General features: G+C 54.1%; 1 protein-coding gene across 6 annotated transcripts in view; it reads right to left on the bottom strand.

The window, feature by feature from the left end:
• The window catches only part of PSD2 (pleckstrin and Sec7 domain containing 2), a 122,308-nt gene that overhangs the window by 36,493 nt on the left and 72,453 nt on the right, over nt 1–13,362 (bottom strand). For 3 of the 6 annotated variants that reach the window (XM_034656116.1, XM_034656110.1, XM_034656111.1), the window contains 2 exons: nt 11,354–11,488; nt 1,108–1,532 (listed from right to left, as the gene is read on the bottom strand). In XM_034656116.1, the coding sequence (XP_034512007.1) occupies nt 1,108–1,481 (374 nt within the window). In that variant the 5' untranslated portion in view covers nt 1,482–1,532; nt 11,354–11,488. Of the gene's footprint in view, nt 1–1,107; nt 1,533–11,353; nt 11,489–12,373; nt 12,395–13,362 lie in introns of those variants that run through there. The other 3 variants (XM_034656112.1, XM_034656113.1, XM_034656115.1) reach the window with 2 other exon arrangements.

Here is a 13,362-nt window from a genome sequence, read left to right as displayed (position 1 = left end):
CTGGTCCTGATAGAGGCTTAAAAGACCATTAGCCCAATCTCCAAACTTCCATCTGCCCCCCACCTTCGGCCATCCCCAATAAATAGGCCCCCTAAACCCAAATGGTATGCTCCAAGAAGCCCCAGACCCTTGTCTGCACCCCACTGCCAGCCAGGTGGCTGCCCTAGGACCTGTCTGGACGGAAACACTCACAGCCACAGGACATCTGGTACACACCGGCACCCGACCTCACGTATTCACATTCCTATCTGCAGAGCTAGCTAACCACACTCAGCCCTAGACCTTGCCATGCAGCCCAGATATGTACCCACAGATCCACAGGCCAGGCATACACAACCCCCCACACACAACCACACAGACCCATGCATAGCCACGTGTTCACACATTCCTATGCCCACAACAGCGCACAGAGCAGACATACACATGCATGCCACCCACGCACACTTGCTTGTCCAGGCCAGAGCCCACAGCTGTGCACACTAAGACTCCTACACACTTTCTTTTCTCAGCCCACCCTGAGGTCTTCTAGACATTCTCCTGTTCCATCCCCCCTCCTCATCAACTGGCACCTCCCAAGACATGCCGGTCTCTCCACCTCCTACAGAGGATAATAGAAATGAGGCTGGCACTCCAGGCAGTAGGTCTGAGGTGAGATTCCTGGTAGAACTTCCAGAGGGCACTCAAGTGAGGGGTAGCTGGCTGGGATCAATCCACGAAGCCTACTCTTCTGAGGTCAGTTACAGAATTGGGAGATCTTCATCTCCAGGAAACAGATGGATGGACCAGATGACCTTCCACATCAAAGCACTTTGGAACTCTACTGCCCAGCCTGGGACAGAGGGTGTGTGACCCTCCAGCCCCACACGGATACAGCCCATGATGATTTGGGGGGCTTTGGGGTTGGGAGGCACAATAGGCCTGCTAGCCTTTGAAATCTAATGGTTCTATCCTTCCAAAACACCCAGAAGCTGGGCAAAGCAAGGACATGAAATTCCCATTTTATGGAGGAGAAAAACAAGAACCAGAGAGGCTAAGGGGCTAGACCCAGACCACATAGCACTGGAGCAGGCAAATGTAGTGAGCCCCCAAGCCAAGACACCCACTTACCCCAGCTGAGGGTCCTCAGTATCCAGACAGAGATTCCTGGAAGCATTGTCCCCCTCTGCCGGCCCACCAGCCCTCCAGGGCCTGGACTCTGCAGAATCTTCCAGAATATTTGAGTCTGGCCCCAGGACTAGGCCATTGGTGAAGGGAAGGCCAAGGCTGAGGCCATGGAGAGCCATGTCCAGGCCCTCTGTGGGCTCCTCAGTATCCACCAGAGCGCCCCTCATCTCATGCCCTGGGCTGTTGTAGCTACTGTTCAGGTCCTGACTGTGTGCCAGTCCATTCTGGACCCCAGGTTCTTCCTCAGGCTCCAAGCTGGGGTCCCAGGCAGCACCACCTTCCCCAGGTAGTACAGATGGAAGCTTATCCTCATCCATGGCAGCCACTACGTCCTCCCTGCGCTGATTGCTCCTGGGACTCCTCTAGACCTGGAGGTGAATGAAGAGATGAGAAGGTGAGTCAGACAGGGCAGGTGCTGAGGGGTCTAAAGCCCAGCAGAACCAGCACCAGGCAGCCTGCCTGGGGACAGGAGGATGGCAGAGATGATCTTCTCAGGACCTCCTGGCTGGAATGTGGGTTTGGGCTGTGGCATCCTCAGGCAGTAGCCCTGCTCAGGCCAGTCCCACTCACCATTCCCCTGACCCGCGTTCACCCTGTGTGCCCCAGTCCTGCCTTCCCTGTTACCTCTTACATGTCTCTGTCATGCCCTCCAGAACCCACCAAGCCCTGTGAGAAAGATCCAGGTTGGGAGAAACTAGGGAAGGGCCCAGGACTTCTCCAAACTCCCTCCCTTTCCTGCTGGTGTATAAGGTAAACAAAACTCCAGGCTGACAGCAGCCAGTCCCCTTGTTTCTTTCCATCTTCTCACCCTGACTCCAGGAGCCAGAAAAGAGTGACTCTGTGGGTGAATGGAGGGAACTGAGCTGGGGCTGCCTTCGGAGGGAGATTTAAGAAAGGAGGAAAGGAAGCCATCAGAAGTGCAGCTTCATCAGAACCAGATGCCAACCCAGAGAAACCAACCTGAGGCCCCACAGCAGCCATCCCCAGGCCCAGCGTGAGGCGCTGTCCAGGGTGCTGGGCGGTGAGGCGCCACCCAGGACCCTTGCCTACAGTCAGCCTGCCTTCACTGCCCAGCTCCCAAAGCCCTGGCTGTGCAAGGAGAAAGGAGAAGGGTGGCCGGGGTTCCCCTCCACACCAGGACCCCCAGAGCTCACCCAGCCTTGAGGAGGGATGCCATGGAGCATTCTGGGGAGAGCACTGGCAGGGGAGCTGGGCCCTGCTCTGCCCAACTCACTGGGTGACCATGCGCGGGTCTAGGTTAGGCCTCCTTACTGCCGCAGCCAGGCCAGCCACACTCCCCTCTGCCCTGTTTTGGGTCTGTACCTCTTCTTAAAATGAGAAGACCTGTTTCACTTGCCCTCCCCATCCCTGCCCCCTTTTAAAGTTGATCAAAACCAGCCCGCATTTCCCAGAGGCTTCCTGCCCAATCTAATCTCAGATGAGAGGACAGACACAATGGGCTGCGTCCTGGCTCCCCCTCAACCCTGTCTCTGTCCCTGGCCCCACCTAGAGCAGGCTATTTCTGCATCACCCCACCCCACCCCTGACCTTTGTTACCAGGGATACAGAACAGCCCCTCAAAAAAACTTCCTTCCTTCCTTCCTTCTTCAGGCTCAGCTTCCCCCAGTATCCCCATGCTCTTCTGGAGAAAGGGTCCTGCAGGTTCAGGAGAGTCTGGAGGAGAGGGACTGGTCAGCCTTCTGGGCTGCAGAACAAGTTGCAAGGACAGCAATAAGAATCTAAGTGAGACCCATCCTTCTTCTACTTGCCTGGTCTGAAATGTCACCTGAGGGACTTGTCAAAAAACAGATTATGAGGCCTTCCCCCAAACCTCCTAAACCAGAATCTACAGGGATCGGATACAGCACTCTGTCATTGTTTTTAAAAAGTTGAGTAAACAATGAGTTAGACTCCAAGAGGAACTTCCCACTTAGAGAAGATGAGCCTGGATAGGAAGGTCAGGCTACCTCTCTGGGGCTTCCAGGGCCTGGAGGGGAGATCTGCCACTGCAGGACCACTTAAGATTCATTTAACCCTTGGTTTTCACACATGGAGAGAAGAGGGCAGGGTAGACAGGGATCTGGGGCCTCAGCCCACCCACCCTGAGCATTTCTCCTCGAGTTTTGAAGACTGCACAAGTGTAAGATTTTACTTAAAAAAACAAACAAACAAAGCAAAATAACAACAACAAAAACGTCTACAGATTCAAAAAAAAAAAAAAAAACTTGAAGATCCAGGCTGTAGACTATCTGGGCCCTGATCCTAGGACACCAGGGACCCCAAGGGGCTCGGCACTGAGGGTTCCTTTCTGGTCTGCCCTAAATCCCTGCTGCTGCAGTTGCTATTTCAATCTGTTCCCTCCGGTTGTGTACTCGGAGGGGGAGAACAGGAGGTCATCTCCTCAACTGAGACTTCTGGGGTGGGGGGGTGCATTTCTAAAGAAAAGAGGAGGGGAAATGGGGACTTTTGGCTTACTGCCTGAGTTCTAGTCCTCTGGCCTGCTTTCTAGTCCAGGGGCCTGGATGCCCATTGGATCTGGGGCACAGGGCTCCAACCCAATTCCACCAGGGTGCCTCAAACTCCCACACCCACACACGGAGGCTGAGCCCAGAAGGACCAAGTGCCTCCCTTTTGGTCAGGGCTCTGTCTGAGGCCCCAGTGAAGCCTGAGATTTCAAAGCATAAGCAGTTTCCCCTTATGCTCATGCTACGCCAACCCCAAAGCCAAGGTTATGAACAAATCAAGGACATCTTGGGAGGCCCCTACCTCACCCCCCAACTTCCAGCAGCTGCCTCGGGCTGGCTCCAGCCCTACCTGCCCTGCCTTGTCCTCCTGCAGCTGGGAGTGGGGATAGAGGTTCTGCCAACACTGGGCACTGGGCCGTGTCCTCAGTTTCTGGGTGTGGGCAGACAAGGGGCAGCATTGAGCTCCACTCTGGGCGGGGGGCCCAGAGTCCCTGCCTGGGCGGAGGGCCAGCTGAGCCCAGAAATAGCTGAGCCAGGACACCCCCTCTCTTTCTGAGCCCAAGAGAGGGGTGCATAAAGGGGCTTCAGGTCAGAGGTGTGAGACAATGCCCCAAGTCTTCACTCTGAACCATCATGTACCCTGAGATGCATCACTGTCCCCTCTGGCCTTTATGAACCCATCTGCAGAATGGGAGCATCACCTCTGTTCTCCTTCCCCAGGGCTGATGGGAGAACTTGAGATCATGAATGCGAAGAAAGCAGAAATCCAAGGAAGAACAAACTCCTACAGAGATCAAGGGAAAAGGCAGCTATGGCCCACTTTTTCCACCACTACATTTGACAAATGCGGAGACTGAGGCACAGAATCAGGAAAGGCAGTGCCCGAGGTCACACAGTTGAGGAGCTGGCTCTAGAACTCAGGAATAGCTTCCTTCGGAACCTGGATGGGCTGGAGGTGCAAGATGAACCCATCAGATCCTCCCACAAGATCAAGGGCTCAAATCTTCAACCAGGAGACTCTACCCGAAGCAGTGACCCTACCCCCTCCAACCCTGCTGGCAAGAGCAAGGAAGTACAGCTGGGCCACAGGGCACTGATCCCAAGCAGAAGCCTACAAATGACAGGCTGGCAGTGGTTAGATCCCCTGCATTCTCTCTCAGCATAAACCAGGCCCTGCTCCAAGCAGGGGCTCCTGCTACCCATTGCCCTTGAGATGACCTTGGACTCAGTGACATCTTTTTCAGCTCCAACTCAGGTGGACCCAGGATGATAATGGAACACTGGCAGGGCCAGGGCTAAATGCCAAACCAGCCACTTTCTGGGTCTCAGCTGTGCCTAAGACAACCCTGTCCCCGCCTCACTCTCCCCACGGCAGCTGGAATGAACTGTGAAAACGCAAATCACATTATAACCTTCTCTCACTCATAACCGTCCAATGTCTCCCACTGCCCTTCGATTAGAATTCATTCTCCTTAGCATGGCCTAAAAAGGCCTTGTCTAAGCTGGTTCACTGCCCTCTCCCCATCCCCCACCCCATCAGCCACACTGGCCTTCTTTCTCCTCCCTGAGCTCATTCCCACCTCAGGGCCTTTGCACCAGCTGTACCCTTGGCCTAGAATGCTCTTTCCCTAGATCTCGAAATGACTGCCTCTCCTGTCACTTAGGGCTCCAATCCAGTGCTGCCTCCTCAAAGAGGCCCTCTCTCACCACCCTGCACTCTCACACTCCTCCACCAAGCATCAGATCTGCTAAGCACCACTTAGAACTGAAAACTCCTTTTTCTATGTGCTTCCTTATTTCCTGCCCATCTCCCTCAGTAGGATGTAAGTGCAGGAGGGTGGGAGCTATGTCACATTCACTGTCTCCCCCAAAACCTAGCACCAAGCCTGGCAAACAGTGGGCACTGTTTTAAATGTCTGATGAATGAATAACCTGGCGATTGTCATCTTCATTGTTGTAGGCGGAGGTTAAGAGAGGTTGCAGGGGCGCCTGGGTGGCACAGCGGTTAAGCGTCTGCCTTCGGCTCAGGGAGTGATCCCGGCATTATGGGATCGAGCCCCACATCGGGCTCCTCTGCTATGAGCCTGCTTCTTCCTCTCCCACTCCCCCTGCTTGTGTTCCCTCTCTCGCTGCCTCTCTCTCTCTCTCTCTGTCAAATAAATAAATAAAATCTTAAAAGAAAAGAAACCTTTAAAAAAAAAAAGAGAGAGAGAGAGGTTGCAGAACCTGCTTAGGGTCACAAAGCTGGAAAGCAGCAAGGCTGGTATTCTGCTTGCAATGAGGTTGGACTGTCATAGGAATACCTCGTATGGTGACTTCCAGGCAGAGATCCAAGCCCGGGACTATGGGAAGCCCAAGGAAAGGTCTGGAGAAGGGGGCCCAACAAAGAGGGTTCCAGGGCCTGACATGCTCTATAAGATAGAGGGGAGAACGCACAGGTACTGAGGCCTGTGTGCATGTCTGTGAGCAAGCATTTGGTGCAGGCATTTCTGGGCGCACACATATACACACACATACACACAAACACACATGAAGGGAGCTGGCCAGCCACTCAGAGGCAGTCCCCCTAGGTGATGAGGTAGAGATGAGGCCTAGGGGCAAGGTTCAGGCCAGCTAGACAGATGTCAACGGGCAGCTGGGATTAAAATCATTCTGCTTTGGGAGAAGCAAGGAGCCAGAAAGGGACAACTCAGTCCTTCAAGTTAGGGTGGTGGATGGGGAAGATAGGCACCCACAATGACCACAGCCATACCCAGTAGCATCAGGTAGCTGGGTGGGTTTGGAAGGAGATGGGGCCCACTTGGTGGAAATGGGGACACAGGAGGCAGAGCTGAGGTGGGGAACCCATGGTGCTGAGTACTACCTAGAACAGGCAAAATCTAAGAGCCTATGGGACATCTAAGGGTACTTAGAAGCCAGGCAGGTTATACGTAGAAGGGAGGGAGATCAGAGAAAATCATTCTGGAATGTCATTATAGAGGCAAATCTGAAACTCGTGTTTTGCCTCCAACGGGCTAGTGGACCCTCTCTGGCCTTATTTCCCCATATACGTCAGAGATTCCAAACCATTTCCAAGGCTTGAACTTTGAACATTTGATGGCTCTCTGGATCCCACCCAGACCCTCACATAGGTGCACAACACTTTGAGTATTTTTGAGAGGCTCAAGGACCCCTGAAGCCCATCCATATACCTTGGGTATGAACTCCGCAAATGGGACAATCTTCATAGACCTTCCACCTCTGACACTGGACACTCACAGAGAGTTCCATAAGGCTACTTGCAAGACAAAGAAAATGATGGAAGCCTTTCATTGTCAGAGCTATTCCCTGCCCCTTGGGAGCCCACTCTGGACACCCACATTCGTCCCACTGCCCTTCCCCAAACTCCTACTACATGGCCTTCCTAGCTCACCCAGATTTTTGCACACGGACTGGGATCGTCACACATACATGAGGAGTTGAATTAGATGATCAGTGAAAAGAGCTGGCGTGTAGTAAGTGCTTGAAACAGACTTTGGCCAGTTGTGCCCCAGGACTCACCCCAGAAAGGGCTGGGCCAATGACAACAGGAAGTACACAGGCAGACCCCTCAGTGGAGACCCTGGTCCCCCATGCCCACCATGCTCCCCACAAACCTCTGCCAAGGAGTCTGGAGGTCAGAGCTCCAAGCGCTGTCTCTAGGCACAGACCAGCCTGGTCACATGCCCCTTCAATGTCCCAACTGCTTGGGGCAGGGGGAGTAACCAGCATAATAGGAAGGAGTTGTGCACCCAGGACCCTTTGGAACCTCCCTGCCCCCATTCCCCAAGGTGACCCTAATCCCTCCAAACCTACCGGGTCTGCCCAACTTGGAGCATCTCATACAGCAACAAGGGTCTGACTGGGAATCCAGGACAGTGGGTCAGTGCGCTAACTGTATGGTCAGGAAGACCTGCCTTCAAATCCCAGCTCTGCTACCCACAGGCTATGTTACCTTGGGAAAGCTGCCCACCTCTCAGAGCCTCAGCGCCGTCCTCTGTAAAATGTGGGGTGCTAAGAGCATCCGCCTCACAGGGCTGCAGGGAGGACTGAAGGACATGGTGTGGGTGCAGTGCTGAGCTCAGAGCCGGGTGCAAGTGCTCAGGGAAGGGCGGCAGCTACTGCTTCCCAGAACCCTCACTCAGGCCTGCAGGGGAAAGGGCGGGCTGCCCCCGCTGGGGATGGAATGCGCAGGAGAGCAGCACAGGACGTTCAGGGGGCCCTGCACACATTGGTCCCTGGCAGCCTGTCAATGGCTCCCAAGGCAAGGGCTTCAGGGGCCCAGCCTGGGGTAGAGGCAGGACAAAGGCTCCCTTGGGACCCAGGACAGTGAGCCAGAGAGAGGGCCCCACCCTTTCCTGAGGCAGGTGAGGACCCTACAGTCCTGACCCCACCAACACTCCCACCTGAGGCCAGGCTCCCTCCTGGTTTCCATCTCAAGGCAGAAGAGCAACACTAGGTGCAGGGCAAAGGCCAGGGCCCCGGGCTTTCCTGAAAAGGGGCCCAAGCCCTTCAGGCGGTGCCAGTCCAGGGGTTATTAAGGAGCCCAGCATCACCCTGCTTTCTCCCTCTCAGTTTGGCCCTTGGGGAACCAGCTTTGCCTTGGGTTGTGGGCATCTGGATGGCCTTCTCTTTCTCATGGTTGGGCAGGCAGAGGTCCCCCAGGGCTGGGTGCACTTTGCATCTTATCTGCATGTACCCCTCAGCCTGCTGGAACTTTCAGGGGCCCCTGGGCCCAGCTCTGCAAAGGCCATTCCTTGACATCTCCTGGAGTACTTCTCTCTCCTCCCCCCAGCCACTCGGCCCCTCCTTCACTCAGCATCTGTGTACTTCTGCAAGCGGGTTTGGAGGGCCTCGACCCTGATGCCGCTCACGTCTGCTGTCAAATCTCAAACCATGCTTAGAGCTGGGCTTCCCCCAGCTGACTTCCGTACAGGGTGAGCCCTCCATTATCTGGGACCGCAAGGGACTCGGCTGTTCTAGCTAAGTGGCTGGCCAGTGCTCTGTCTTCCTGGAGCTTCATAGCATACCTGGGACTCCCACTCTGCTTCTTGAGCCCCATTTGACCCATGAGCCCGCAGACTCAGAGTTGAATACCAAGATCTATAATGGACTGAGCAAACGCAAGTCCTCCCCGTCAGCCCTGCCTCAGCTAACATGCCTGATGGAGGGCAGATCTGAGGGTCTTCATCTCTGAGCAGCCGCCGCCCCCCAGTCGGGCTCAACAACGAGGAGAGATGAACCAAGAAATTTCAACCTCCCTTCTCTCTGCCCAAGTTTTACTTACCCCTTACTCCCTAGATCCTCACATTCTCTGTCTGCCCCCCATTCCCCAAAACCCCTCTACCTCTGTGCATCTTCCCCTCTGACCTTTCCCACACCCCCACAACCTCTTGATGCTGTTGCCCGGCTTGACACCCCACCCCCTGCAGAGTACTGCCTCATCCCCATCTCCCCCTCTTCCCCTGCCTGCTCCTGTCTCTGCTTTAGGAATACAGCACAGGGTGTGACAAAGGTTGTGGTCTCCTTGAGGCCGGATGAAGGCAAGCAGCATGCGCATGAAGCCGGCAGGTGGGAACTGGGCTGCAGTGGGCCATTGCACTCTTGCCGCCCGTGCCCATCGCGGAGAGAGCCCCTTCTATTCAGCCATAGCCCACTGCCAGAAGATCTGGTGCCTGGTAAACAGCCTCACCCCTTCATGGACAGTACATGGGGCGGGAGAGAAAGAGAAGAGTCAGGAACGACGACAGCATTTGGGCCCTGAGCCCCTGGAAGAGTGGAGCTGCCATCCCTGAGATGGAAGACTGGGTGGAGCAGGTCTAGGGAGGAGGACCGGGAACTCCGCTTCCGACAAGCTGAGTTTGAAGGGTCTAGTAGACACGACAGTTGAGATGTTAAAAGAGCCACAGGGGCTCAGGAGAGGGCTCAGAATTGGGGGTATAGATGTGGGAACCGGCAGCACATAGGTAGGTGTACTTAAAGCCACAGGATCGGACGAAATCGGCACAGGAGTGGGTGTCGATGAGGAAGACCAGCCGTGCAGGGGCTGAGTCCTGGGACACTGCAACGTGCAGCGGTGGGGGCGGGGAGAGTGGGCAGAAGGAAACTGAGTAGGATCAACCACAAGGCCAGAGGCAAACAAGAATGGATGTCCTAGAAGTCAAAGAGAGTATTTCAAGAATTAGGAGAAATTGAATGTGTCAGATCCTTCAGATGAGGACGAAGACTTGGCCACTGAGCATAGCAACATGGAGGTCAGTGGTGACCTTGAGAAGAGCAGTTGGTGGAAGGGGGTGAAAGCCCCTTTGGAGTGGAGTCGAGAGAGTGGGAGGAGAGGACCAGAGGATAATGAGTCCCAACAACCCTTCTGGGGAGTTCTGCTGTGAAGGAGAGCAGTGACGCGGCGACAGCTGGATGGAGAACACAAGAGAGCTGCCTTGTAGGACAGGAGAAAGCAGAGCAAGTGTCTTCTGGTGGAATGATCCAGCACAGGAGGAACTTACAACGTGGCGGGGGGGGGGCAAGCACAGGGGAAGGAGAGGGGTAGCCTTAACCAGGGACAGGAATGCCTCATCCCCAGCGACAGGAGGAAGGCAGAGCCATGGGTGTAAGTGCTGGGAGATGGGTGAACGCAGCACTGCAAGTCTGAGAAAGTCCTGATTGCTTCTATTTTCTCAAAGAAGCAGTTTCATCAGCTGAGATGGAGGATGGGGAAAGAGGGGCAAGGATTGAGGTAGAAGACAAAGTGTGACATAGTCAGCAGGTAGGGGGAGAGGAGATGGACTCAGGACCCATGGTGGGAGTGCAGGACATCACTAAGGACTCGCCTGAAGTTCACAGTTTGGAACTTCAAGTGAGACTAGTCAGGGTAGTGGTTTTCTTAGCCCTGTCTTGCCGCACAGGTGCCGATGCAGAGCGGGCTGGGCGTTGGATTTAACCAGGGCTGGGGTTTTGCCAAGAAAGTATGAAGAAGCAAATGAGGTAAGGGAGTTGGGGGTCTGCATAAGAGAGATTATCCTGACCTTTATAGTGGCCCTTGGCCCGTGATCAAACTCCTTCCCCTGCTGGTGCCTGACAGCCCACCACCCGTTCCCTGCTGTGAGTCATGAGTGGCCTTCCCTCTGCGCTGGTCCCAAAATGAGGTTTGGAGAGGCCACAGGTGGCCACCAACACCTGAGAAACAGGCTTCCCACACACTGTTCCTCTAACCTGGCAGGTAACGTGGAAGGTAACTGGTCCACACGCTCAGAACTGCATCCCCCATCGCCCTTCCGAGGCCGTCCAAGACAGTTCTCCCCCACTCTAGTCAGACGCCAGGGCCTATCCGTTCTGCCTCCTCCATCTCCCCTTCTCCTGCTCTCCACCTCCCACACCCTGGTCCCAGCAGGGTCACCACCCCCATCGACTCCACTCCCACCGTGCCATACGCGGCAGCCCTGAATCCGGTGCCCAGCCTCGCGTACTGGGCCACATCACAGCAGTTGACAGGTCCTTGTCCACCACACTGGCCCTGCCAATCCCCCTCCATCCTCCTCACACACACCTGTCCCATTACTCTCCTCTTTAAAGCCCTTTGTGGCTCCCAGTGTCTTTGGAGAAAGGGCCAGCTCATCAGCCCATATTCCAGGCCCCACCCCCTTTCTGCCTGTCTTGGCCCCCTCCATCCCCTCTCCCCTCACTACTTCCTGCCCCCAGTTGTGGCTCACCCCCATACCACCCCTGAGGTTGGGAGTTTCTTGAAGACCTCCTCAGCGTCTACTGAATCACCAGTATGTTGTCTGAAGTACGGGTTCAATCAGTTTTGCTGACCTGGTGCGTGGATGACCAGGTGGATGAAGCTTCTGGAAGTGGAAAGAGAGAGGAATGGCATGAAACAAAGGGATTCCTTAGCCAAGTGACCTCACTTAGCTGACCACCTATTACAGGACAAGCTGAGGACATCTGCCTCCCAAGGAGAAGCACTGAGAAGGAGACAAACAACACCTATGGGATATTCTTGCCAAGAAATGTTTAAGGTGGATCTACTCATGAGCAAGATACAAGACAAACTCAGAATGTGGGACATTCCACAGGAAGAGTGACCAGGGCTCTTTAAAATTGACAATGTTATAAAAGACTTAAAAAAAAAAAAAAAAAAGACAGGGCGATTGTTCCAGATTAAAGGAGACGTAACTAAATGCAATGTGTGATCCTTGAACAAAACTTGTTTTTAAAACAGCTATAAGGGCTATTACTGGTACAATGAGAGAAATTTGAATATGGATTACATACTAGGTTAAACTGTGCCATTGTTAAACTTCTTGAGTGTGACAATATATAGTCATTATGTAGGAAAATGTCCTTGTCTCAGGAAATTCATGCTGAATTATTCAGGGGTAAGTGTTATGATGTCTGCAACTTACTTTCAAAAGGTTCAGCGAAAGAAACACAAATGTGGGTAAAATGTCAACAATTGGCAAATCTAGGTCTCTAGGTGAAGGGGATATACGTGGGTGTTCATTGTACTGCCAGGTGTGACAAGACAAAAAGTTAGGGGAGAAGGAAAGGAGTGGAGGAACGCACTCCAAAGGGGGGAGCTCAAAGCCCTGCTTGCCTGGACATGAGTCAGAGAGGCAGCCCTGCACCCCAGCAGGCCACAGCTGGATGCTAGAGTCAATCGGGCCCAGGCAGACACAGCCCTGGTGTGCTCACTACCTAAAAACGATGAGATCCCAAGGAAGACTTACCTGTGAGCAAACCCACTTAGAAGGACGAGGGCTCCGCAGGAAACAGCCAGCTCCCAGGGAGACCAGCAAGGCAGCCCTGCCCTACCTCTGCCTGAGCTGTGGCAAGAAGCCAGGTCCAACCCAGGCTCACCACTCCCCTCCAAACACCCCTCAAGGGGCGACAGTCTGAGTGTATCCTCCTGTGTGAGGAGCCAGGCTAAATATGGAGCCCCAGACATAAGATGCTGCTCAAAACAGATTTTCCTGGAAAAGACCATCTGGCAAAGGATGTCTAGAACATCTTCTGTCATGGGAGGCAGTGTCATTTTCCTGCAAGCAAACGTCCTGAATGGGAATGCCTCCATCCCACCTCTCCAGAAGACTCTAGCTTAGTGCCTCAGTTTCCCCCAAGGTCACTCCCTTGCTCCCAGATGGAAAGGCACACAGTCACCTCCCTCCTAACTTGCATCTCCGAGAAGAAGAGAATGAGACTGGGGACAGAGGTCCAAGCAGCAGACAGTCCTGCCCAGGTACAAATCCTGATTCTGACACTTACTAAATGATGTTTGAACCAGCAACTTCTCCCTGAGCTTCAGTATCCACCTCCACAAACTGGAAATACTAGTAGTATCTCCCTCTAAAGGTGGTTGTAGGAGAGTACTTAGCCGGTGGTAGTGCTCCACATACAGAGGCTTGGGGAGGTAATGCCCCCCCCCGAGTCCCTCCCTCTCAGTGCTGTCAATATTATTTCCCTATTCAATGGGAAAAGGGGGTTCTTGGGTGGGCAGCTCTCTCCTCCAGAGATAGGAGGTGAGTAGGGGAGGGCAGCTGGCCCATTTTACTGATTCAGGGATCCCAGGTCACAGAACTTGTAGCTTCCCTGGAAGGTTAGGGCTCCTAGCCTTCTGGGGAAGGGGGTGGAGAATGACTGTATTTGCCCAGGGATAGGGGTTGGGCTTGGACATAGTCGCAATGCCTCTTACCCACTCTCCCTCAAGCTGCCTGAGTAA

The sequence above is a fragment of the Ailuropoda melanoleuca genome, chromosome 3 (assembly GCF_002007445.2).
Source record: "Ailuropoda melanoleuca isolate Jingjing chromosome 3, ASM200744v2, whole genome shotgun sequence".
NCBI classification, from domain to species: Eukaryota; Metazoa; Chordata; class Mammalia; order Carnivora; family Ursidae; genus Ailuropoda; species Ailuropoda melanoleuca.
Note: the sequence above shows the minus strand (reverse complement) of the source record. Positions and strands in the feature narration are given on the sequence as shown.